We start from the raw sequence: 24,890 nt of genomic DNA, 5'->3' as shown, positions 1-24,890 counted from the left end.
TTATTATTATTATTATTATTATTATTATTATTATTATTAGCAGCAGCAGCAAGAAGCAGCAGCAAGCAGCAGCAGCAAGCAGCAAACAGCAGCAAGCAGCAGCAAGCAGCAGCAAGCAGCAGCAAGCAGCAGCAAGCAGCAGCAAGCAGCAGCAGCAGCAAGCAGCAGCAAACAGCAGCAGCAAACAGCAGCAACAGCAAGCAGCAGCAAACAGCAGCAGCAGCAAGCAGCAGCAAACAGCAGCAGCAGCAAGCAGCAGCAAACAGCAGCAGCAGCAAGCAGCAGCAAACAGCAGCAGCAGCAAGCAGCAGCAAGCAGCAGCAAGCAGCAGCAAGCAGCAGCAGCAGCAGCAAGCAGCAGCAGCAAGCAGCAGCAGCAGCAGCAAGCAGCAGCAGCAAGCAGCAGCAGCAAGCAGCAGCAGCAGCAGCAGCAGCAGCAGCAAGCAGCAGCAGCAAGCAGCAGCAGCAAGCAGCAAGCAGCAAGCAGCAGCAGCAAGCAGCAAGCAGCAGCAAGCAGCAAGCAGCAGCAAGCAGCAGCAAGCAGCAGCAAGCAGCAGCAAGCAGCAAGCAGCAGCAAGCAGCAGCAAGCAGCAGCAAGCAGCAAGCAGCAGCAAGCAGCAGCAAGCAAGCAGCAAGCAGCAGCAAGCAGCAGCAAACAGCAGCAGCAGCAAGCAGCAGCAAGCAGCAGCAGCAAGCAGCAGCAAGCAGCAGCAGCAAGCAGCAAGCAGCAGCAAGCAAGCAAGCAAGCAAGCAAGCAAGCAAAGCAAAGCAAAGCAAAGCAAAGCAAAGCAAGCAAGCAAGCAAGCAAGCAAGCAAAGCAAGCAAAGCAAGCAAAGCAAGCAAGCAAAGCAAGCAAGCAAAGCAAGCAAGCAAAGCAAGCAAGCAAGCAAGCAAAGCAAGCAAAGCAAGCAAAGCAAAGCAAAGCAAAGCAAAGCAAGCAAAGCAAGCAAAGCAAGCAAAGCAAGCAAGCAAGCAAGCAAGCAAGCAAGCAGCAGCAGCAGCAGCAGCAGCAGCACATTTCTCAGTGAAGTTTAGCTGCTGCATGGAATTCAGTGAGATAAAGTCAAGTAAGGGGTGACAGTTTTGAGAAATATAACATGACATGCTGCTGCTGCTGCTGCTGCTGCTGCTGCTGCTGCTGCTACTACTACTACTACTACTGCTACTACTACTACTACTACTACTACTACTACTAATAATAATAATAATAATAATAATAATAATAATAATAATAATAATAATAATGTAATTCTGAGGTTTTACCTGCCAAAGTCACAATTTCATTATCTGCACGCTGTATATAGATGAAGCCTCCGGAACAATCTTGAGCCTCTGGGGCTCTTTAGCGTGCACCTAAATTTTGACACACCGGCGCTTTCGCATTTTACCTCCAAAATTGCGGCCGGGTTCACACCCACGACCTCGAGCTAAGCAACGCAATACCGTAGCCACTTGGCTGGCACGGCGGGCTTAAAGACTGCAACATTGCATAGACTCCATGCGTTTGGAACAACGTTGCTGCAGAGATATTTCGCAAAGGTTATCTTACTATATCGCTCGAAGTTTCCTTTGTAGCTTTGATAATTGTCCAGAATATTATCCAGTCCCGGGGCCCGTGAGATGTTAAGGTCGCCTATTAACTTTGAAATTGTCCCGGCTGAAATAATAAGTGCGCTTGTGCGTCAAAGTGAAAGAAAGAAATTTATTAATGACCTCGGGATGGTGATCATCAAGAACTTGTGAGCAGTCTTCTTTAAGCAATCGTATGCTTGCCTAAGAAGGCTGCTCACAATTTAAAGACAATACTAAACAAGATTTTTAAAACTTCTTAAGGTACTACAGTACTGGCTTAGCTGTGTCAAGTATACTTAGGCGCATTGACAGATGTGTTCGCTTGATTACCTTCCCAAAACAATCGCTTTCTTTTCTGAATAATTTTGCGAGAGAATTTGAGAAACGAAGGCTTGTTGGCATCGCCACGAATGCGAATAAGCCGACCAAACAATTCTACAAGGGGAAAAATGCGCTTGCACAGAAGCTAGTGCTCTCAAAACATGCTGGCCTAAAATTACTGCGGAAATGCAGTAGTTCCGCATTAATTTTGGGGAAATTCCTTTTAACCTCGAATGTACTTTGTCGATGGTTGATGGACAGGGACGAGGACCGACAGATTAAATAAAAACAACTTATAGTCGCATAGTTCATCAGTATATTTCGTTGATTTACGCAAAACACTTGTCATTGTTCGCCTATACAACTCGTATCCAATCTATTGCTCAAAACCGAGTGAGACCATGTCTCTGAGAACGAGGTCACCGGTTTCATTGCCGGTATTGTTGGACGCAAAATTGTTTACGCTTGGTAAATAATCTAGATCAGTGGTTTAGTTCCATGGCCTCGCTAAACGGGACCACAGCGTGCATTCCAGCACACGCATCACGGAGGCACAATGTTTCCAGCGAGCAGCTGTTCTCAAGCAGGGCTCCCAGGTGCCTCCAGGAGGAACTTCTGTGCGACATCCATGTCATGTCGAGGCTGAGAGTGAGCAGTCGCAGCGTCATGTTTTGGGCCAGTGCAGAAGCCAGTGTGCCCAGATAGACGCCGACCGGGCAACAGCGCCCTAGCTCGAGCTCCACCAGCTGCGCGTTGTCCTTGAGTTTCTCGAACAGCTGGGAGAGGTCACACGTGATTTCTAAGCGGAGAATTTGCAAGGAGGTGTCCAAAAGCCTCGAGACCGTAACAGCGCGCGCCGCACTGTTACGGACTCTTCCTCGCAACTCAAACTCTCGCGGTCTGCGGTGCTCCTTGAACTCCTGCGCGAGTCTGACCAAGGCGGAGTCTTTCATGGTCACGTTCCGAAGGGCCAAACACTCGAGTCCGGGGTTGGCAATCACGACGGAAGAGAGACAGTTGCCCTCAGCTTCCACCACTGTTACCTGCACCGAAAAGGCAAGTTGCGCAGCGAAAAAAGAAAATGTCACGAGATGCTACACATGACAAAAATTACGAGGTTTGCTGCGCCTACTCGTTATTTATTTAGTTAGTTATTGCCTGCACAGGCAAGCAAAATATTCGTTGCTCCACCTCTCGTTCTGCGCCAACGGTAGATATTGGATGGGCGAATTTCCCGACAAACGTCAAATCGCTTATGCGACTTTTTCTCGCTTTATCCGGCACTTAGAAAAAGTGCGGTTTCCGGATGATGCAGCTTATGCACAATCAGCCAGCATTGTACGTTTTCTAGTACGACCTCTACACTTCCAGGCCTGCGCTACGCTCTTATGTTGCCTCGAAAGCGCGCTTGTCAAAATCTGCAAGTATGAAGCAACCAGTGAAGCAGCACGTTCTTTTCACCTTAAGTGCAAACGGTTATCAATCATGGCAAACAATTTCGCGATTATTACAATATACGAAAAAGATTGAGGACTCTCGATGATTCATCACGTTTCGACAACTGCAAGCATCAACCTTATACCGTTATGTTCACAGTAGTAAATCGCTTTTTTTCTTCTTGTCTCTCCGCTTCATTACCGATGAAATTTAACTCCGAAGTCTTAGGGGAAAATGACATTCTCATTATGAGGCACAGCATAGTGGAATGCTATGCGCGCCTTATTATCTAAGTGTACAAACGTCTTTGTGTTTCGCTCCCATGGAAATGCGGCCGCCACTGCCGAGTTGCGCATTAATTACAGATAGGCGTTTTTGGTGTATTTTTGGTGTATTTTTTGCTTGGCTGCGACAGGGTTACACGGAAGCCACCTGTCGCAGCGGTCGCTCTGTCACGCAGCTTGCACGTAGCGCAGCGAGGCGCCAGGGATGCATGGTGACACCCCTGTGTGTGTCTTGTAAGAAAGCCACTTTTCTGGTGCCCTCCGAGAGCATGAGCTCAACTTACGGAAGCCATGCCTGTCCCCCCAGAGAGTGTTGCCAGTCGGAGGGAGAGGAAAGATGTGATTGCCCACAAACACCACAAATAATCCTTCGCCATTGCTCGCAGCCTATACGCACGACCGTGTTTACATGCGTATTGAGGTTATTTCTAAAAAAGTATCGGCGTTTGAGCAGTGATACAGGCACGGTTAATTTTTATTTCGTTTCTTAAACGTAAGTCCTTGTTTTTTTTACGTGTTGTGTATACAGTGACCTGCGCCTTCTTTTTTCTTAGGAAATGTTTTAATGCAGATTTGCACTTCCCGCTGCTTTGCTTTTGCTCAAGTTTCTTAGCAAGATCGCATTTTATGGGCTTGATTGTTCGGTATAACGCTAAGCACTATTACTTGGCTGGTCCGTCTATAGAACAAAATGCGAAGTTGCTTTCACCCAAGCACCTCGCCATGTGATTTCACCTAGTCTCGTCGTCTTCTACACGGCAAAGAAATACCTTAGAAATGCTTCTTCTACTGGACGGGGATGTACAGTACGATGGGTGCAGCCGAAGTAAAATGTGCACTCTTTAGACCGTGCCTCTCAGGGGCCCGCTCCTGCGGCCAGTGTCGGCGTCATTTGTAACCGAACGAACGAGCACAGCGAAAGATGAGAGCGAATGCGGGGCGCAGCGGGGAATTAAAAGAAAAATCGGCGAAAGCAAGGAGACGCGAGGATGAGAAAACAACTTGCGGTAGGTGGGGAATGAGCCCACGTCTTTGCATTACGCGCGCAATGCTCTACTGCATCGAATGCGAAGACCTGGGATCGCTCCCCACCTGCGGCAAGTTGTTTTCTCATCCACTTTCAATTCCATTTTTTTTACTATTTGTTTATTTCAATTATTAAGTACAAGTAATTTCCCCTCTGTTGTACTTGGTATCTTTGTTTGTTGGCTTCTTACGATATGATTAATGAAAATCGGGCCCCTCGGTTAACACCCTTTCTTCTGGTTCTGAAGGGTGTGAAAAGTGATTTATTCAGCTTAGCTGTTCGTTATGTGTTCTTTTGATCAGATTGGCCAACATCAGCAAAGGCTTCTCTTTTTTTCGCACCTTAGGTACTGGAATTTGGCCGCTGTGGCCGGAAACCGAAATCGAAATCTCGTACTCAAGCATAATCGGCGTATAACGCCATAGCTGCGAAGCAACCGCGGTGCCGAGTAGCTGGTCCGTTCACTGGCTCTTTGAGACATATACAATCGGTACGTACACTTAGGCACGCGTGAAAAATATTTAATCTTAAGAAACAAGCCGAGAGTATAAAGCAAAAAACAAAATAAAAGATATGTGAATATGTGAATAAAGATATGTGGCACTGGAAGTCGTAAGGGAATACATCTACTTAGGGCAGGCAGTGACGGCGGATCCGGATCATGAGACGGAAATAATCAGAAGAATAAGAATGGGCTGGGGTGCATTTGGCAGGCATTCTGAGATAATGAACAGCAGGTTGCCATTACCCATCAAGAGAAAAGTATATAATAGCTGTGTCTTACCAGTAGTCACCTACGGGGCAGAAACCTGGAGGCTTACGGAAAGGGTTCTACTCAAATTTAGGACGACGCAACGAGCTATGGAAAGAAGAATGATAGGTGTAACGTTGAGGGATAAGAAAAGAGCAGATTGGGTGAGGGAACAAACGCGAGTTAATGACGTCTTAGTGGAAATCAAGAAAAAGAAATGGGCATGGGCAGGACCAGGCACGTACCCAGGAATTTTTTTCGGGGTGGGCCCGCCACCTCCACCACCACCATCATCATCACCATCATCATCATCACCATCATCATCAGCAGCAGCATCATCATCAGCCTGTTTTATGTCCACTGCAAAACGAAGGCCTCCCCCTACGATCTCCAATTACATCTGTCCTGCGCCAACCGATTCCAACGAGCGCCCGCGAATTTCCTAATTTCATCACTCCACCTAGTGTTTTGTCGCCCTCCATGCGTCTCCCTTATCTTGGTGCCTATTCTGTAACCCTAATGGTCCGATGGTTATCTAACCGGCGCATTACATGACCTGCCCACCTACATTTTTTCCTCTTGATGTCAATTAAAATATCGTCTTTACCCGTTCGCTCTCTGACGCAAACCGCTCTCTTTCTCTCTCTTAACGTTATGCCTAGCAATCTTCGTTCGATCGCTCTTTGCACGGACCTTAACTTGCTCTCAAGTCTCTGCCCCATATGTCAGCACTGGCAAAATGCACTGATTGCATGCACACCTTAGTTTTCAATAATACTGGTAAGCTTCCAGTCAGGAGCTGGCAATGTCTGCCGTATGCGATCCAACTTATTTTTATTCTTTTGTGAATTTCCTCCTCATGATCAGCGTTCCCTCTGATTAATTGACCTAGGTAAACGTACTCCTTCACAGTCTCTAGTGGCCGACTGGCGATCCTGATCTCTTGTTCCTTTGCCCGGCTATTTATCATTATCTTCATCTTCTGCATATTAATATTCAACCCCACTCTTACACGTTCACTGTTAAGGTCTCCAATCATTTGTTGTAACTCGTCTGCATTCTTCTTGAATAGAACAATGTCATCGGCAAACCGAAGGTTGCTGAGATATTTGCCGTCGTTCTTTACTCCTAAGCCTTCTCAGTTTAATAGCTTGAATTCTTCTAAGCACGCAGTGAATAGCTTTGGAGAAATTGTGTCTCCCGTTTGACTCCTTTCTCGATAGGTATCTCCCTGCTTTTCTTGTGTAGAATTAAGGTAGCTGTAGAACCTCTGTAGATATTCTTACGCGAAGGACGAGTGAGTAAGACGAGAAACTATTTACATATTATATTTACAACAACGGTAACAGCGAAGACCGGTCAGATTCATAGCGCGAGCCCAGTTCGTTCTTCCTCCTCTTTTCTGGAGTGATGGCGCCCACGCACCTCGTTCAAACAAATACCACACGCATGTAGCAATATTTTCCAAGCTTTTTACGTAAGCGTTCTGTACTCCTTGAATACGTAGTGCCTCTATGACTGCTGGTATCTCTACTGAATCAAATGCAGTTTCGTAATCCATATAAGCCACATAGAGAGGCTTATTGTACTCTGCAGATTTCCCGACAACCTGATTGATGACATGGATGTGATCCATTGTAAAGTATCTCTTCCTGAAGCCAGCCTGTTCCCTTGGTTGACAAAATCGAGTGTTGCCCTTATTCTATTGGATATTGGTAAATATTTTATATAATACTGGGAGCAAGCTAATGGTCCTATAATTTTTCAATTCTTTGACGTTTCCTTTTTTGTTGATTAGTATAATGTCTGCATTCTTCCAGTTTTCTGGGACCCTTGCAGTCGATAGACACCTCGTATAAAGAGCCGCCAGTTCTCCAAGCATTATGTCGCCTCCATCATTGATTAAATAGGCTGTTATTCCACCTTCTCCTCCCGCTCTCCATCGTTTCATGCCTTGCAGGGCCCTTCTGACCTCATCGCTAGTTATAGGAGAGTTTCTGTATCCTTTTCATCACTGTTTCTAAGTGAGGTATCGTGACTCCTGTGGGTAGTATATACAGGTCAGCTTAGAATTTTTCCGCTGCTTTTACTATATCTTCGAGATTGCTGATGATATTATCCTTCTTATCTTTTAGTGCATACATCATGGTTTGTCCTATGCCAGGTTTCTTTTTTGCTGATTTCAGGCTGCGTTCATTTTTTACGCCTTCTTCAGTCTTTCACATGTAATAGTTTCGAATATCAGTTATTTTCGCCTTGTTGATCAGTTTTGACAGTTCCGCGAATTGCATAAAGCTGTGCGGCCGCCAGTCCCATACAACCGCGTAGAGCGCAGGACTCTGCGATTCTACACGTTCTGCGCTCACCGCGAAAGGTTAGAAAAACACCCACATAAGCACAGCAGAGAAGTGGCTACGTGAGGCGGTTCGACGGATAACTGTAGAAGCGTCATTCAAAACAAGTAATTGTTCTCTACTTCCGGCGGCGTTTTCTCTACTTCCTTTCTTAATAAAAAGATGTTGATCCATAAATATTCTCATAAACAACGGTGAACTTTTTTATTATTCGCTTTTGCTTGCAGTTTGGTTGTTGCCTTGGCTCTCTGCCTTAGTAGATCGCTTAATTTCTCAACTCCTTGCGATTTTCGCTTCCAGTTCCCAATTTGGCACGAAAAGTGCTATAGAATTAGGGGAAAACAGACGAGGTAACGGGCGACAGTCATCTTGCTTATGGGTTTAAGGGTTATTGCAGGGCTTCATGATGGACGATCTTTCAGATTATTTTATTTCCCACCTTATCTAACCCATATCACGTGTATATGGTTCCGGGCATCTGCCAGCATCGCGCCGAGCCGTAACTCAAGGAAAGAATGAAGCAAAGGGAAAAGTTAAACGCAATTGGCTTTTTCTCCGGCCATAACTCTTTCCATGAGAGTACAGACCAGCTGAGTAACAGCCGCATCCCTCTCCTGGTCCCAGGATCAGCCTAAACAAAGAAGGTTGAACTAACAAAAGCAACAGCTATGCGCGTGACGGTTGAATAGACGGTGACAACTGAACGCATCTCGAGTTAATCGCGCGGGTGCGGAATCTATGAGACAACTGTCCTTCACATTACAAGAGATGCCGATTACTACCGCCATCTGAAAGGAGTGAAAAAGGCAGCATAATGCTGACCGATGAACAGCTGCCAAGTCTCAACATTGATCTGGCGGTGCTTTAGGAATGTGTGAGGAGTGGTGGCTTGGGTGGGGAGGGGGGGGGGGGGTATGCCACATGATTTCGGGGGGGGGGGGGGGGCCGGGCCCCCCCGGGCCCCCCCCTGGGTACGTGCCTGGGCAGGACATGTAATGAGGAGGGAAGATAACCGATGGTCATTAAGGGTTACGGACTGGATCCCAAGGGAAGGGAAGCGTAGCAGGGGGCGGCAGAAAGCTAGGTGGGCGGATGAGATTAAGAAGTTTGCAGGCACGGCATGGCCACAATTAGTACATGACCGGGGTTGTTGGAGAAGTATGGGAGAGGCCTTTGCCCTGCAGTGGACGTAACCAGGCTGATGATGATTATGATGATGATGATGATGATGATAGAACTGGCGTTTTCTGGACTGCGTTTAATGAACCGCAAGGAGCATGCTCAGATGCTTGACAAATATCACGCAATTCTCGACAACTTTAGGTGTTACTTTCACGCTCCTAAAATCGTTGATTCATTCGTAATTTTCAATTGTTGCTTCATTAATTATATATAGTATGTTTGATATGGGTTCAATAAAGTTGTGTCCTTTCAGGTGCCTTATCGTTTCTCCAGCAGTTATACCATTGATATACAACACAAGCCCCGATAAACGTCGATTGCACTCCGGCATTGAAATTATACACCAAAAAACACCGGTTGAATGGGAAACAAATAAACACCGACAAATAACAGTTGAATTGTAAGAATAATAATATACCGCAAACACGGAACATTGTCAGAGACGCCGTAGTGGGGAATGGCTCGGGATTCATTTGGTAACCTGAGAGTAGTATTTAACGTGCACCCAGAGCTGGGTAGACGAATGTCCCTGCATTCCACACCCGCCGGAATGCGGCCGCCGCGGTCGGCATTTGAAGCCGCGACCTCGCGATCAGCAGCGCGACGTCCTAAGTACTTAGCCTAAAGCGACGGGTCACAAGACACGTATGGCATGAGTGGTTTGGTAAAAGTGGCCCTTGATACGCCCGTGGGGCAGCCAGCCAGACAAGCTAACCATAGGTCACAAACATCGTTGATACTTTTTCGACCCTGGTCTAACTTTACCACTCAGTCGACAGGCTTGCCTGTCTGATCGTCATGCAAGAACGTCCTAACAGTTGGCCAATAATGAAGAGTGAAAATAAAAATTAGAATATTAAGAGAAAGTGAGTATCAAATTTTGAGGAGGGTTGCGAATCAAACCAAGCAGCAAGCTCTTGCTTAGCACCACACCGCTATAGTCACGCACCAACCACAGCGAGTCCCTTGTCAGCCCCGTCACACCTATAGGCCACGTAAAGAGGACTCAACTATCGGCACCTTCCCGATGATGCCTGGAAGAAACGAGCCTTCAAGGAACTCACCCTGTCGAGGGTGACGTGCGTCAGCAGCTCCGTTTGCTCGAGCGCCGCAAGCAGGGGGCACACGTCGAACGGGAGCTCGATGCCCTCGACGCCGACCAGGTGGACCGTGGCGACCCGCTTGGCCAACGCGACGTGCCGCAGGAACTGCACCGGCCGGAAGCGCTGCAGCACCGACACGTCCAGGCTGACGCCGGAGAAACAGCGGTGCTCGCGCAGGAACCACAGCGTGAACAAGAAAAGGACCACCGCTCTGGGGTCGTCGGGGGCCACGGGATCGTTGTGGGCCATCGCGAAGTCCAGGCTGCCTTCCGGCAGTTCGTTGAACTCCATGCCGAACGGGTTCAGGAACTTGTTCAACTCCTCCTGCGTCGTGCGCAACGTCAATGAAGTTTGTAAGAGCTGCTTACACAAACAAAGTGAGCTGGTTCGCTTCACGGCTCGAACTCACACAAGGTGTGTCGTCATGTGTACAAGGCTTTAGCTATACAGTTTGTCCCAACTATTGCGCACCGAGATTTAAAAATGTGTTAAAGACCACGTGGCTGGACAGAACCGAGGTGATTGTTTTTGCCACCGCTTGGATATATTCTGATTATTTTTGGCATTCCACCTAACTGCATAGTTAGTCTAAATTATTTGATCGACTTCTCAAATATTCTCTTTGATGAAAAGTGTCAATGAGAAAATTGTAGACTAACATTAAAACCCTGATACAGCATTCCATTACCCAATACGTGCCACATAAAAGTTTTTCAGAGCGTGAAAGAAGCCCGCGAATACGCGCAAAGTGCACTCGAGCGGCTTTGAGTTCTCCAGGGTAGCGTGCCCCACTGCTGCCGAGTTGTTGCGATGCCTGTTTACCGAAACTCGACCGATGTTTACTATTGGGTATCGTGGCGTTGTCGGCTGGCTGCAGGCATTGGTAGACCATGGCGACCAGGCAAGGACCAGACGATTTTTAGAGTGAAACTTGCACGGTTTATTCAATGGTTGGTGATAAATGAGAAGAGAATGAAGTTTTAAAAATGTACATTGCGGGGCCCTTTAAGTAGGCCCACTAATGTCGTAGGCGTGATCTTGCGCACGTCGACGTCACATGATATGCACTGAGTTCCACGGTGCTTGGCGACAGCACTCACTCATCCGGTGATCTTTCACGAGCTCGCCTCCGCAGGGACAACCCGCAGGTTCGAGATAGTAGGCGCTTATCCTTTCTTCTAGCCGACGTTGGTTCGCGGAAGTTCTCCTGTAGAGCTTGACAGTTCGAGAAAAGGGTTCCTCTAAAGTCGCACACACACAAGGGGCCTGTAAGCACTGTGGGATGCCAGCCAGACCAGCAACTCCTGAAGACAACCACAGCAAGTTGGGAATTCACCCTTCGTTTCTAATGAGGCATGGTGGTCGAGCATCCTTTTTGCACGGGGTGCTACACGCCAACCTTAACAGCTGCCAGTCGGGCTGTAATTTTGCGTGTATTCGCGGGCCTCTTTTATGTTCGGAAATACACGTTTATGTAGCACGTATTCAGCAATGGAAAACTGTACCGGGATTTTTTCGCGTTACTCTACAATTATGGCATGACATTTTTTATCTAATGACAATATTTGAGAAATTGATTAATTGGAATTTACTTAGACATTTGCTTCATGAGAACGACACGAAATCTAATAGGAGAACAGCAGTAGCACGATTAGTCCATCGTGAGAGTCAGGACACAACGGAGGAGGCCATTCTGGATCGCCTTGCAGCTAAGTATTTACCGCTTAAGGATAGCAATGAGAGCACAGACCCGCCTGAATATACAGGGGAAGACTGTGAGCCTATGGATCAAGACTTCACAGAAAGCGAAGTTCGCGCAGCCCTGTACGACCTCAACAGTAGATCTGCTGCCGGTCCAGATGGCATTTCCAATAGGCTGTTGAAAAATTTGGACGATGAATCTATAACATATTTAACAGAGTATTTCAACGAACTCTGGAAAAATGGTGATTATCCAAAGGAATGGAGAATTGCTAACACAATTCTTATTCCCAAACCAGGCAAGCAACTAAATCTAGATAACCTAAGACCCATATCGTTAACATCATGTCTGGGCAAAACCATGGAGCATGTCATACTCAATAGACTTACTAAGTATGTGGAAAACAGAAATCTTCTTCCGCGTAACCTGATCGGTTTCCGTCCTGGACTTTCGACTCAAGATGCAATGCTTTTAATCAAACATCATCTTATTCTTGCTAGCCCGCTGCACACGAGAGCTCTTCTAGGCCTAGATGTAGAAAAGGCCTTTGATCGCATCAGGCACAGGGCCATATTGGACATCCTCTCGGAGATGGGATTGGGTAAACAATTGCACAATATAGTTAAAGCCTTTCTCGGTGGCCGTTCTGCTTGTCTCAGGTTAGGCGAACTCCAATCGACAACTCTGGAACTTGGGAATCGTGGGACACCACAAGGGTCCGTCCTATCTCCCATGTTATTTAATTTGGCAATGTCAAAAGTGGCTCGAGGTCTCGCGCAGATTGAGGGTATCCACTTTGCTATATATGCAGATGATGTAACAATCTGGAGTGCCGAAGGTAATATGGGACAAACAGAGACCAAACTACAGGAAAGCATTTATGTGGTGGAAACAACACTTGAGGGTATGGGACTGAAATGCTCTGCTAAAAAATCAGAACTATTGGTACTACGGAGCAGTAAGCGTGGTCGCAAACCGAACGGATATATCCCAGAGGAAGAACCCCGCATTGATATATACGCCAAGAATGGAGAACCAATCAGGCAGGTGGAGACTATTAGAGTGCTAGGCCTTCTCCTGCAAGCGAATGGATCTAATTGCAGGATGATACAACACATCTCTAACAAGTCAGAAGAAGTCATTAGGCTTCTGCGTAGAGTTACCAACAAGCATAAGGGGCTAGGAGAACACAGTGCCATAAGATTGATACATGCATTCGCCTTTTGCCACTTCTCGTACGTGGCTGGCATGCTACAATGGACACAGGCCGATAAGAACAAGCTAAACACTTTATTCAGACGACTTATAAAGACTGCACTAGGGCTTACCATCAGCACGGCTAACGATAGCTTATTGCGCCTAGGGCTGCATAACACACTAGAAGAGATAGCTGAGGCTCAGCAGGTGGCCCACCAGGAGAGACTAATGGGGACACGACCTGGGAGGGCGCTACTTGAAGAAATTGGCTTAGAAATTAACAACCACGCCAACGAAGGAGAATTATTAACACAATTGCAAGCGGGACTACGAGAAACAATAAAGACGACCCCGTTCCCTAGGAACATGGACCCGACCCGACCCGAGAGCCGGAAGGCAAGGGCGAAGGCACTCCTTCAAGACATAGATCAACATAAGCAGCAGGCGGCGTTCGTTGACGCTGCCTGGGTTAAAAATAAGGATGCGTATTCCTCCGTTGTTGTAGACACTCGAGGTAACATACGTGATGCCATCACCGTCTATACCAAGGACCCAACAGTAGCAGAACAAGTAGCAATCGCCTTAGCCATTCGGGCTAATCGGTGGACACATATTTACAGCGACTCTACGAATTTACAGCGACTACACGGCGAACAGCCATACGCAACTTTACCAACGGATATGGGACAGGGATAGCAACAAAATTACTAGAGAAGGTCAACAGTGAGAGGATTGAAATCCGCTGGTTTCCTGCACATCTGGGGGTGGTGGACGGAGCTCGGAGAAAGCTCAATGAGGTGGCAAATGAATCAGCACGAGGACTTTCTAGCCCTGCTCTTCAAGACCGAGCAACTTACACTTCACCCGGGGAACACAGGGATCGATTATTAACATATAACGAAATCACGAAGCATTATTATTTAAGCAGAAGGGAGTACCCATTGCCACACGGTAAGCTTTGCAGAGCCCAAGCGGTCACATTACGTTTGCTACAGACTAGAACATACCCAAGTCCAGATTTTATTAACAGGATCTATCCTGAGAGGGAAACTCAAATCAACTGTAATAAGTGCAATGGCATCATTACTCTTGACCACATGCTTTGGCAGTGCCCCGCGGTCTTCACAGACTGTGACAAGGAAGAAGAATGGTGGCGGCAAATGCTACACAGCGAATCCCTCTCTGACCAATTACGGGCAGTCCAGAAGGCCCGCGATGTGGCTGAAGGGCTCGGCCTGACAGTCCCAACGTGGGAGCCGCCCGCGTCAACCTATGGTTGACCTTCAGGACCAAATAAAGTTCTTCATACCATACTAGTTATGCAACTCCAATGAATGCTAAAAATAATCAGAGTATCTCCAAGCGACGGCAAACAGCATTACCTCTGTTCTGCCCAGGTACGTGGTATTTGCACATTTTTAAATATTGGTGCATGATAGTTGGGACACCCTGTATACTTTATACAGTGTGTTTCGGCGAACATTATCAAAATGTTTTAAAGGTTGCGTGTGGCAGGTAGCTCAATTCTAGTTCATGAGTTCGTTTATTCGAAATGGCGGAGAGTACGTGCACAATAATTGAAATACAAAATCGACAAATTAACATAAATTAACGAACTAAATTTTTAACTATCTACCTTATGACCCATATTGCAATTTGGAAATTCTAGCCATGGAGTTCGCAAGACGGGTTCACTTGGAATGAATTCTGAGGACGACACTAGTTTCGAGATATTAATTCCCAAAACTTGCGGACAAATGCTTTGTCGTTCCAGTTACTTTGTTGACAAAACGTCGTATTATGCATTGAAGCACACAAGTAACTAGAACGGCAATGCATTTCTCAGCCAACCTCGGGAGAATTATCTCGAAATTAGTGCCATCCTGGGAATTCGTTCCAAGTGGATCAGCCTTGCGAACTCCGTCGTTAGAATTTGCATATTGCAGTGTGTGCCATAAGGAAATTCGTTGAAAAGTTAATTAGTGATTTTTTTAATTAGTCGATCTTGCAGTTCAATTTTTTGTCAGAGTAGTATCCGCCGCTTCAAGTAAACTAGCTCATGAACTAGAATTGTGATATTTGCCACAGGCAAACTTTAAAGATTTTGGAAGTGTTCGCTGAAACACCCTGTATAGTATATGTACAGTCATTGACTGTCATTGACTGAATGACTGTATATGTACAGTCATTCGCATTGTCTTGCTTCTCTTGCCACATCAGCTTGTGCACTAGCAATCTGTCCTGCTAACAGATTCTTTGTATGTGTAGAAAATGCGTTTGTCACCGACCCGCCCAGACAACGAATAGACGAACGCCATCCAGTGCCTTAGCTGCTGGAAACGCTGTGACCAGCCTCTGAGCTGCCTCCTTAACATGCAGTGCAAACAGTAAACCGCTGCAATGGAGTTGATGTGAGCCGTGTGTGATACGCTCGCGTTACGTGTGTGTGTGGGGGGGGGGGGGGGGAGGGAGGAGAGCGTGGATCAAGTGACAGAATGAGTTACCGCTTGACATATCTTATTTTTTTATAGTGCAAGCTTGACAAGGACAACAGAAGGCACATCTGACACACACAGTCAAGCTTGTCAAGCTTGCGCTATAACAAAATAAGATATGCCGTACCAACAAGCCCCTATTGCTATCCTCATTTACCGCTTGAGTCACCATCCAGCAGCGGGCACCTCCTTCGTGTTCTTGTGTGAATGAGTCGAGCAGTGAAGACATCTGAAATACGTCGCGGGTGACATGGGCGGCCCTCTCGAGCAACTCGCGGTCGTCCCCGAACAGCATTTCGGCAAACTGCTGGATCCGGTATGCCACCATATGCAGGACCTGGAAGCGTCAGAGATGTTAGAGCAAAGAAGAGACGAGCGTCGTCCAGTGCCTTAGCGGCTGGAAACGTTGTGACCAGCCTATGAGCTTTCACGTTAACATGCAGTGCAAACAGTAAACCGCTGCAATGGAGTTGATGTGAGCCGTGTGTGATACGCTCGCGTTACTCATGTGTGTGTGTGTGTGGGCGTGGATCAAGTGACAGAATGAGTTACCGCTTGAGTCACCATCCAGCAGCGGGCACCTCCTTCGTGTTTTTGTGTGAATGAGTCGAGCAGTGAAGACATCTGAAATACGTCGCGGGTGACATGGGCGGCCCTCTCGAGCAAATCGAGGTCGTCCCCGAACTGCATTTCGGCAAACTGCGGGATCCTGTATGCCACCATATCCAGGACCTGGAAGCGTCAGAGATGTTAGAGCAAAGAAGAGACGAGTGTCGTCCAGTGCCTTAGCGGCTGGAAACGTTGTGACCAGCCTATGAGCTTTCACGTTAACATGCAGTGCAAACAGTAAACCGCTGCAGTGGAGCTGATGTATGCGGTGTGTGATGCGCGCTCGCGTTACTTATGTGTGTGTGGGGGGGGGGGGGGGCGTGGATCAAGTGACAGAATGAGTTACCGCTTGAGTCACCATCCAGCAGCGGGCACCTCCTTCGTGTTCTTGTGTGAATGAGTCGAGCAGTGAAGACATCTGAAATACGTCGCGGGTGACATAGGCGGCCCTCTCAAGCAACTCGAGCTCGTCCCCGAACTGCTTTTCGGCAATCTGAAAGAACGAGTATTCCTCCATATCCAGGACCTGGAAGCATAAAAAATGTTAGGGCAACGTGGTGGGTCGAGTCTATAGACAAGAACGGCACCGAGAGCGGCGCTGCTGCGCCGGCGTTGAGAGCGCCGCATGCGGAGCAAAATTCTATTAGCCGGTGGTACCCCTCTCCCATCTCTCGTTCGCGCCGCCTTGATTGCCTCCTGCACTGCGCGTGTTTGGGCACGTTTCGCGCCGCGCGCGGTGTGCGCGCGTGGACATTTCTTTCGAAGGGCGGTGTACAGTCTCTCTCACATTTAGGGGAAAACTCGAAGCGCATTGCATCGCGATGCGGCGAGCGCTTGAGTCAAGCGGCGGCAGCAGCTCGCGCAGATGCTCGAGGGGCGGGATCTTAAACGGCGTCGTCTGCTACGGCGACGCACGCTGGCCGCATTGTCGAGAAACGTTCTACTGTCAGGTGCAGGGCGCTGATCACATCGTTACTGCGTGAAAGGAGCCGGTATTCTTTGCTAAGCGTTGCGCGACGCCCACTGATACGCCTCGAATGTAAGTTCATCGCTGCATGGCAGTCATAGACGACGTACTGATTCCATACATTCTTGACGGCCCGTTTCTGGAAGGCGACTATATATTCTAACGCGATAGGACGCCGATCCACACTGCTCGTGCTGTGCAAGAACTGCTAGAAGAGCGCGCAGTCACTCTCTTGGAGCGGCCGCCTCAATCCCCAGGCGCCAACATCATTTAAAATGTCTGGGGCTCGTTGAAAGTATCGCTGGCGCAACATCCCCTCTATCAGTCGCCCGAGGATAGGCTTCGATCCACCATCGTCAGTGACTGAGACGTGCAGCGAATGAACACATCCCTGATAAAGTCATTCTACACTTCTCTGCCTTCCAGGATGAGCGCTGTCATCGCTGCCGCTGGGGACATGACGAGATACTAACTGAAGTTCCGAGCGTGACGTGTCCAATTCCCCACCGGCGGGCACGGTCGGTCTGGTGTAGCGAAAGATTATCGAGAAAAATCACTTCCAGCTCATTGTCTGAACCTAAAACGTTCATTTAATCGTGTCCGTTTGTTTCACCGTGTTCGACTCCCATTGTTGAGTGCTTTGTTTTCCTTTCGAGTCAAACAAAGACTGAGCACGTTGCGCGCATATCTTGGTGCGTTTTGTCGCTGCTCATTACGGTAGCACACACAGTGAAGAAATATACGTGCACACGCTCAGTACTCCGGCCTTTCGAAAGAACAAATGAACCATGTTGTCAAAAGAAGTTTGTGGAACTCCATTATCGCCAATGAAGGATCAGAGTGTGGCGACGCACAACGTTTAGTAAAGAATATCAGCTCAGTTCCCGCAGTACCGATGAAATCGGTGCATTGCCCCTGACAGTACCACGCTTCCCGAAAATGCGGCCAGCGCGCGCCGCCGTAGCAGACGACGCAGATCACGACACTGCCCCTCAAGCGTGTGCGCCTGCTCGAGCTGCTGCCGCCGCACGACTCCATTGCTTGCCGCATCGCGACGCAATACGTTCCGAGTTTTCCCCTTAGTGTGAAACAAACTGCACGCGCTATATTTGCCTTTAAGAAGATCGGTACGCTTGACGATTATTTTTATGGCTGCAATGCGGCGAAACGGCAGCGTCTGCTTAACCATGTAAGGGACGCTGAGCAGGTAATTGGAAACGACATCGTATGTGCCGCCGGAAAAATCGTCAGCACATACGATGCGGCACATACATACCGCACCTACGAGCTAAAGTCATTTTTGCAGTTTCTCACATTATGTTTGCTGCAAATCCGTGTTGTCTATGATGGCGACAACGGACTTCTATCGACACTGTGCGGAAATAAACAAGATATATCGCTGCATAGCACAAGTACGACATGCGCACACAACTTTAACTAGTACGTCCCCTACAATATGGAATAGAGGCAGCAATGTAGACAGCTTGGTCATTTTTTAACAGTACTCAAGAGACGGAAGTTGAAAGTATTATTAATCATTCCTGCTTCAGCAATGCCGGCGCGACCAAGACGCGGGTGTGTATCGTCCAGTAACCCGATCGATCGGTGCGGTGGTGAAGCGGGAATGAACTCCGGTCATGTTCAATGCATCATGCACATATTCAATTTCTCGGCACGCGTGAACTTCGGCCACTGCTAGCGCATACAACAGACGTGGTTTCCATTCTTAGACAGCGCACACACAAACGAAACACGAGAAAGAAGACAGGACAAGCGCTCGTTTAACTTAAAGTTTTTATATGAATAAAAGGATTATGTACCGAGTAATTATTAATTTCACGTGGGTTACATATAGAAACCGTCATACACTCAGGAGTGATCAATAAACGAGCTCGCTTCGTTTGCCAGATGTTTACTTCGCTCGGCGCATAATCATGTCTGTCGTCTGCTTCTTTCGTACCATTTTCTTGTGAATCGGCAGAATTTCACTGGTGGCATCAACCTTTTCATGTTTACATTGCTGTCGTGACAGTTAACAACACAATAATAATTTCCGGTCATCCGAAGAGGCGCCGTCGCAAACATGAGACGTTTCGCGCGCAGCGCGAACTGAACGCGGGCGCGACCGCGAAGGGAAGCGGCGACGGAAACCACCGTTGGAGATGAAATCGTGCCGCCAGGGGAGAAACGAGCGCTGGCGTCTAGGATGAAACTTGGCGTGCGGTCGTCTATAACAGCAGAAACGTTTAGAGTCCAATCCTACAGGAGCGTCAACCGGCACGAAATCATTCGTCGGTCGACGTTCCCGTGAGATTACTGATGTACGCATGTGATGCGTTCTTATCTCTGTCTCACCGATTCCGAGCGTCACACGCAAAACGAAGCTCGGGCGCAACTCATCTACGATGACTTCGATTAGGTGCATAGCCGCAACACGTCAGGTATAAGGCGGATTGCGGGCACAAGGCATTCGCTTACGTCAGAGATTTCCTCTCGAAGCGTCAGGCCCTCCTTAAGATCGAGGACGAGGAATATGGCCCATACACCATGGGCACACGGGGCACTCCCCAAGGAGCGGTCTTGTCGCCACTCCTTTTCAACATTGCCATGATGCAGCTTCCACATCAATTGGCCCGGGTGGAAGGCATCCACCACGCACTTTACGCGGATGACATAACAATTTGGACTACCGAAGGGAGCGTTGGGGAAATGGAGGACCGCCTCCAGCGGGCCGCCTCCATCGTCGATAGTTATGCTATCCGCTGTGGTCTCCAATGCGCTCCTGCGAAATCGGAACTTCTTCACATTAAAACCAATCCCAAAGACAACACGAGTTTGCGTCTCTTTCTGATGGGAGGTCCTATTAGAGAGGTCGAGGAGATCCGGATCCTGGGTCTGTTCATCCATCACAGACTCAGCCCGGAATCCACTATCGACAAACTCAAACGCATAGGCGAACAGGTCGGACGTATGATCCACCGCGTTTCCAACAAACGCGGCGGGTTGCGGGGCAGGGACGCGCTTCGGCTCGCCCATGCCTTCGTAACCAGCAGGATCCTATACTCCGTACCCTACCTTCGAACTACAAAGAAACACGATGAACGCATCGACGCCATCATAAGGAAGGTTACAAAGCGAGCTTTGGACCTCCCGGTGGCTACCTGCAACGCTAAGTTGTTGGCTCTAGGTGTGCTTAACTCCTACCAGGAGTTAAAGGAGGCCCACCTTGTGAACCAATACACGCGACTCTCGCAGACGGTGTCCGGGCGCCACTTGCTAGACCGCTTGCACATACAACACGAGTGCATTCCAGAAGAGACATGCAGGCTTCCGGAGCTCTGGCGTCACAAGCTCTGGGTCCCTCCACTCCCGCGCAACATGGACACGCAGACACATGAAGGCAGACGAAAGGCGCGCGCTCGGGCTCTCGAACACCAATATGGATTAAAGCAGGGTGTATACTACGTTGATGTGGCAGGGCCGTCGCCCACAGGATTCTACACGGCTGCCGTAGTTCACCAGGACCAACGAGTTAACGGACTTTCCTACCGCGCTTTCAACTCCGCGCAGGCCGAGGAGGTTGCTATAGCACTTGCCGCCTCGGACCCGAATTCGAAGGTAATCATCACAGATTCGCGCAGAGCCTGTGAGCACTACCTGGCGGGCGAGGTATCACCTTTAGCCTACCGCATTTTACAGCGAGCCGTGAGGGAATCGGACCCCTCACCCAAACGCATTATTTGGACTCCGGGCCACCAGGGCCTTAGAGGTAACGAGGCTGCGGACGCGGCCGCCCGAGCGCTTACCCACCGGGCACCTCAACCAGACTCTTCCGGCTCAGAGATTAGACAACCGCTTCTGCGGTTCAGGGAAATTCTGGCAGACTATTGCGAACGTCATCGGCTTTTCCCGGTCCCTGCTAAGGGCCTCAGTAAGGCCGATGAACGAACACTGCGGCGCCTGCAGACAAACACCCTGTTGTGTCCTGCAATAGCAAAACATTTTGACCCAAAAGTTGATGGGCGATGCCCTCACTGTGGGGAAGTCTCCGATAACTTTCACATGGTGTGGGCATGTCAGATGAATCCGTCCCTTCCCCCCAACCCTTCCCCCACTAGAGAGGCATGGGAGGCAGCCCTACTCAATTGCTCGGCGCTGGAGTCCCAAAGGGCTCTAGTCCAACGGGCGCGGGTAGCAGCTTCGTCCAGTGGGGTCCCCGACTAAGGACTCCACCTATGTAAAGGGCCATGTTCGGCCTGCAAACTCTCAATCCGTTGAATAAATGTTTTTCATCATCATCATCATCTCGCGCTTTCCTCTGGGCACGCTGCGCCACCTGTAGGCAATGTCGTGAAGCCGCGCATAACCGGTGGCAGATACTAAAGCCCCTCCATACACGTTGCGGCGTTGACGCGTGGATAGAGGGGCTTTAGCAGATACCATGGCAGATACACACTGACCCAAGATGGCATCAAATAGGTTCTCTTGAGAGGGGCACATACCCAGTGGCATATAACCATTGTAACACGCCAAGTGACACGTACCCACGTGAACGCACTATATTGAACTGCACAACGTTCGGGATGGGCCCAAGTTTTTTTGTTCTTTCTTTCGGGGGGGGGATAGCTAGACAGCCGGAAAGAGAACTATAGTCTTTTTTTAATTATGCGGTTTTATGTGTTACGATAAGGATATGATTACGAGATGCGCCGTAGTGGAGGACTCAGGAATATTTCTGACCACCTGGGATTCTTTAATGTGTAAGGAGTGCACTAATAAATGTAAGTGAGCGAGCGTTTTTGCTTTCCCTCCCCCATGTGAACCGCACGTGACGGCGGGGTAGCGAACGTGCCAACTCGCGCACAGTAGCCGAACGTCAAACGGGGTGATCACATTAAAGTTTTAACGCGACAGCGTTAAGCGCCCCGTGTCGTAGAAAATCCGGCGTCGGTGTCCCGCGCCTAGCGTCGATCGTCTTTTCGCGAAAAATCATTCTGGCCCACGCATACCCTACGACTCTTCTATCAACAAAGTTTCCCATACATTGTCTTTGATTTTTTACAAATTTCACGGAATCTTGAAAATGACAGCCCATAAACAAATGCCATGAAAAATAAAACACCGACAGCACCTACCTTTTATGTTAGATTTTCTCAGACTGATATATTAAAAGTGCAAGTCAAAAACGGGCCAAATTCCTACCAGAAAGCTCGCCTTCGTGCATAGTGTTCGAAGCCAGCATTTCCCGGTAAACATTCCGCTTACATAAGCTGCAATTGCCGGGTAGCGCGAAAAGCAGTCAGGGATCCTTGAATACTATTGTGAAGCTTAAGTGTCCTCCAAATTGTTCATGAATTTTTAAATATCGCCTGTCAGATATGAAATAGCTTGTCCTTGAACTGGACTGTTCAAACCATGCCGCATTTGAGTGCGATGTTTTTACATAACTTTTTCGGCTCTCAATGCACGAAACTATAGCTCCCACGCTCACTGTAACAAGTGAGCGTGGGAGCTATAGTTTCGTAACCTGGGGGAAGTGCCAGGAGATTCAGCTCCGATTGTGACAGGAAAATGTTGCCGAACGCCGACGGTACCGGATTGCACGATTGCTTTGCTGGTTCCTGCTCTTGCGTCTCCATAGCTTTAGATTAGTAGAGTGTTGTGCTGAGCCATTTGCAAGTCCAGCGTTGTCTTGTCCGTTCTTTTACATGTGCTCGCGTTCTGTCGCCGCCTGGCCAGCCTGGCTACGTGACTCCCCGCACGCCTGGCTAAAAGGAGCGCCGCGCTCGTCTAGTCAGTGTGAGCTTGGCCATGGATGAGAGCGACGCCTGGCCGTCTTTGAGCGTTGCGCGGAAGGCTTTGAGCCGTTGTCGCCAAGCGTCCTCTGACCACCCCGCGGATATCGCCCGGCGAGCTGCTTCACTGGAGAAGGTCCGGAATGCAACAGGCGTCGCACCGTCGAGATCAATGTAGCGACCGCGTTCGCGCCCTCTATGTTTGTACTTCAACGCTGCGCATGTTCGCGGCGTCTCTTTGCATGTCTAGCACTTGCGCTTTCCCTGTGGCACAACAGGCGTCGCACCGTCGAACGATGCGTGTCTATCCAAACCTAATCACAGTCCTGTCTAGCCACCGACCTGGGCACAGTCGTCATAGCATGCTTAACGATGACTGTATACATAAGTATAAGAATTACAGCTAAATCAAAGGTTAATCAAGTGAAACCAAGACTTAACCAGGCTAAACCAAGCTTTTGCTTCGCATATCCAGGGTTAGCTGAGATAAGCCATTGCAAATTTTTTAACCTGCACTCAATGCACAGTACACGGGCGTTTTCGTGGTTCGCTCCATCCAAATGCAGTCGTTATGGCCGGAATTTGTTCCCGCCGCCTCGCGCTTAGCAGATCAGTGTCAAAGCCACTGCGCCACTATGGTCAGTCTGTTCACGTTTCATCTGGCCTATATGGTACTCAGCGTCTTACAAGTTGAAGTGAGACGCATTATGGAATCTAACACAGAAGCGTATCCCTCATAGCAGACAGGTGGCGGTCGATTTCGAAGTTACTTCTAGGATATGTCTGTCCTCGGGGTCCCCCATCCTGCCGCATAGGACATGGTTGGTTCCTTCCACCTGGATACAAAGGGCTTCGGGTAGCGGAACTGTATAACGCACCGTAAAGTTGCGAACGCCAAGGCAGGAGGCGTCGCAGCGACTGACGACACTTACGTTTAGCGGCGTCTGGAACCGGCGACCGAACGCGGTCACGTCACCCCACGCAGAAAGCGGTGCAGGCTACGTGTTCCAGGACCGGTTTGGCGTTCCTGCCAAGGATGGCGCCGCAGTAGCAAATTCTGTTTCGCCCTCAACACCAGACACGCCAACTTCGCTCGAAAAAGAAAAAGACGATGTTGCCTGCGTCCAGCTCTAATATTTGGGCTGAGTAAACTTTCATCGAATATGGAATAAAAATAACCAAAAAGGAGTTTGGTTTATTTAGTGCTGCCAATGTGGAGCCGTATGAAGAGGCGCACGCGAGCTGAAACAAGCAAAGTCCATATTTGTGTAGTTTTGGCCACGGTGTGGGATGAAGAAGAAGACGCCGTTCGAAACGGCTGCGCTCACATCGGGCTACGCATGTTTGGTTTTTCGGGCGGACCACCTTCTGGGACCGGCCCGAAACGATCACCACCATCTCCAAGAAGTAGTGCGACGCCTGTGGAGACCAACTGCAGGTCAGTCGGACCATATTTCGGCATCTTACGGCCGATTTTCCACCTTCAGAACGTGGCGAGCTACCTTCAGTTAAAGAGCGGCGCCGGCGGGCGCGCGCGCAATTGAACATGGCGGCCTTAAGAACTCCGGCTGCGACATCGAACCCGCGACTTATTACAACGTCGCGCCTTGAAGAACAGATGGATTTCACTGCATCTCAGGTGGGTGATGCAACACCGCACCACGAATGCAATGAGGCAGCCAAGATCAACAACAACATGCAAAGCGCTACCGTGGTCAACGAAACGACCGCAGAAGCCGGATGGGAGCGCGTTCTTTCCCTGAAGGAAAAGAAAAATCTCGCTCAGCAGCGCCGCTCCGCGCAAGGAAGCGCACTGCCATCAGGTCCGACTACCAACTCGTCTAAACCCATGGCACACCGCGGGCGCCCACGACTCAAGCGTCTTCCGCCGCTACCGAAGAGTGACCTGAAGGTGGTCATCAGACCACACCAAGGGCTACCACTCAAGAATGTTACCAGTCAGGCACTGGCAAGAGCCGTCATGGAGGCGTGCGAGGACAGAACCACTGACAACGATTTTATTCTAAGAATCAAGTCAGGCTCGAACATTGCAGTGATATCCACCCCGAATCGGGATACGGCCAAGGTCATGCAA

The 24,890-nt window shown here is 48.9% G+C and overlaps 2 protein-coding genes across 2 annotated transcripts; one reads left to right on the top strand and one right to left on the bottom strand.

Annotated features, from left to right (window-relative positions):
• Nucleotides 1-2,193: 2,193 nt before the first annotated feature.
• On the bottom strand, nt 2,194-23,862 carry LOC135913313 (uncharacterized). Its single transcript, XM_065445909.1, has 6 exons — nt 23,728-23,862; nt 16,380-16,559; nt 15,977-16,156; nt 15,582-15,761; nt 9,992-10,354; nt 2,194-2,935 (listed from the first exon to the last, which is right to left on the bottom strand). The coding sequence occupies exons 2-6, from the start codon at nt 16,548-16,550 to the stop codon at nt 2,375-2,377; spliced, it is 1,455 nt and encodes a 484-aa protein (XP_065301981.1). The 5' UTR covers nt 16,551-16,559; nt 23,728-23,862; the 3' UTR covers nt 2,194-2,374.
• Nucleotides 16,569-22,435, top strand: LOC135913312 (uncharacterized). The gene has a single exon (XM_065445908.1). It carries the CDS (start codon nt 19,548-19,550, stop codon nt 21,222-21,224), a length of 1,677 nt encoding a protein of 558 aa, XP_065301980.1. The 5' UTR covers nt 16,569-19,547; the 3' UTR covers nt 21,225-22,435.
• Nucleotides 23,863-24,890: the final 1,028 nt, after the last annotated feature.

Source organism: Dermacentor albipictus, chromosome 6 (genome assembly GCF_038994185.2).
Source record: "Dermacentor albipictus isolate Rhodes 1998 colony chromosome 6, USDA_Dalb.pri_finalv2, whole genome shotgun sequence".
NCBI lineage: Eukaryota > Metazoa > Arthropoda > Arachnida > Ixodida > Ixodidae > Dermacentor > Dermacentor albipictus.
The sequence above is the reverse complement of the archived record's forward strand: the minus strand, read 5'-3'. Positions and strand labels throughout refer to the sequence as shown.

Coding starts and splice junctions, on each gene's coding strand:
- LOC135913313 (XM_065445909.1), bottom strand. CDS start 16,550: ATGGAGGAATACTCGTTCTTTCAGATTGCCGAAAAGCAGTTCGGGGAC. Junction 16,157..16,379: donor GCTGGATGGTGACTCAAGCG/GTAACTCATTCT, acceptor TGACGCTTCCAG/GTCCTGGATATGGTGGCATA. Junction 2,936..9,991: donor CGCACGTCACCCTCGACAGG/GTGAGTTCCTTG, acceptor TTTTCGGTGCAG/GTAACAGTGGTGGAAGCTGA.
- LOC135913312 (XM_065445908.1), top strand. CDS start 19,548: ATGGGCACACGGGGCACTCCCCAAGGAGCGGTCTTGTCGCCACTCCTT.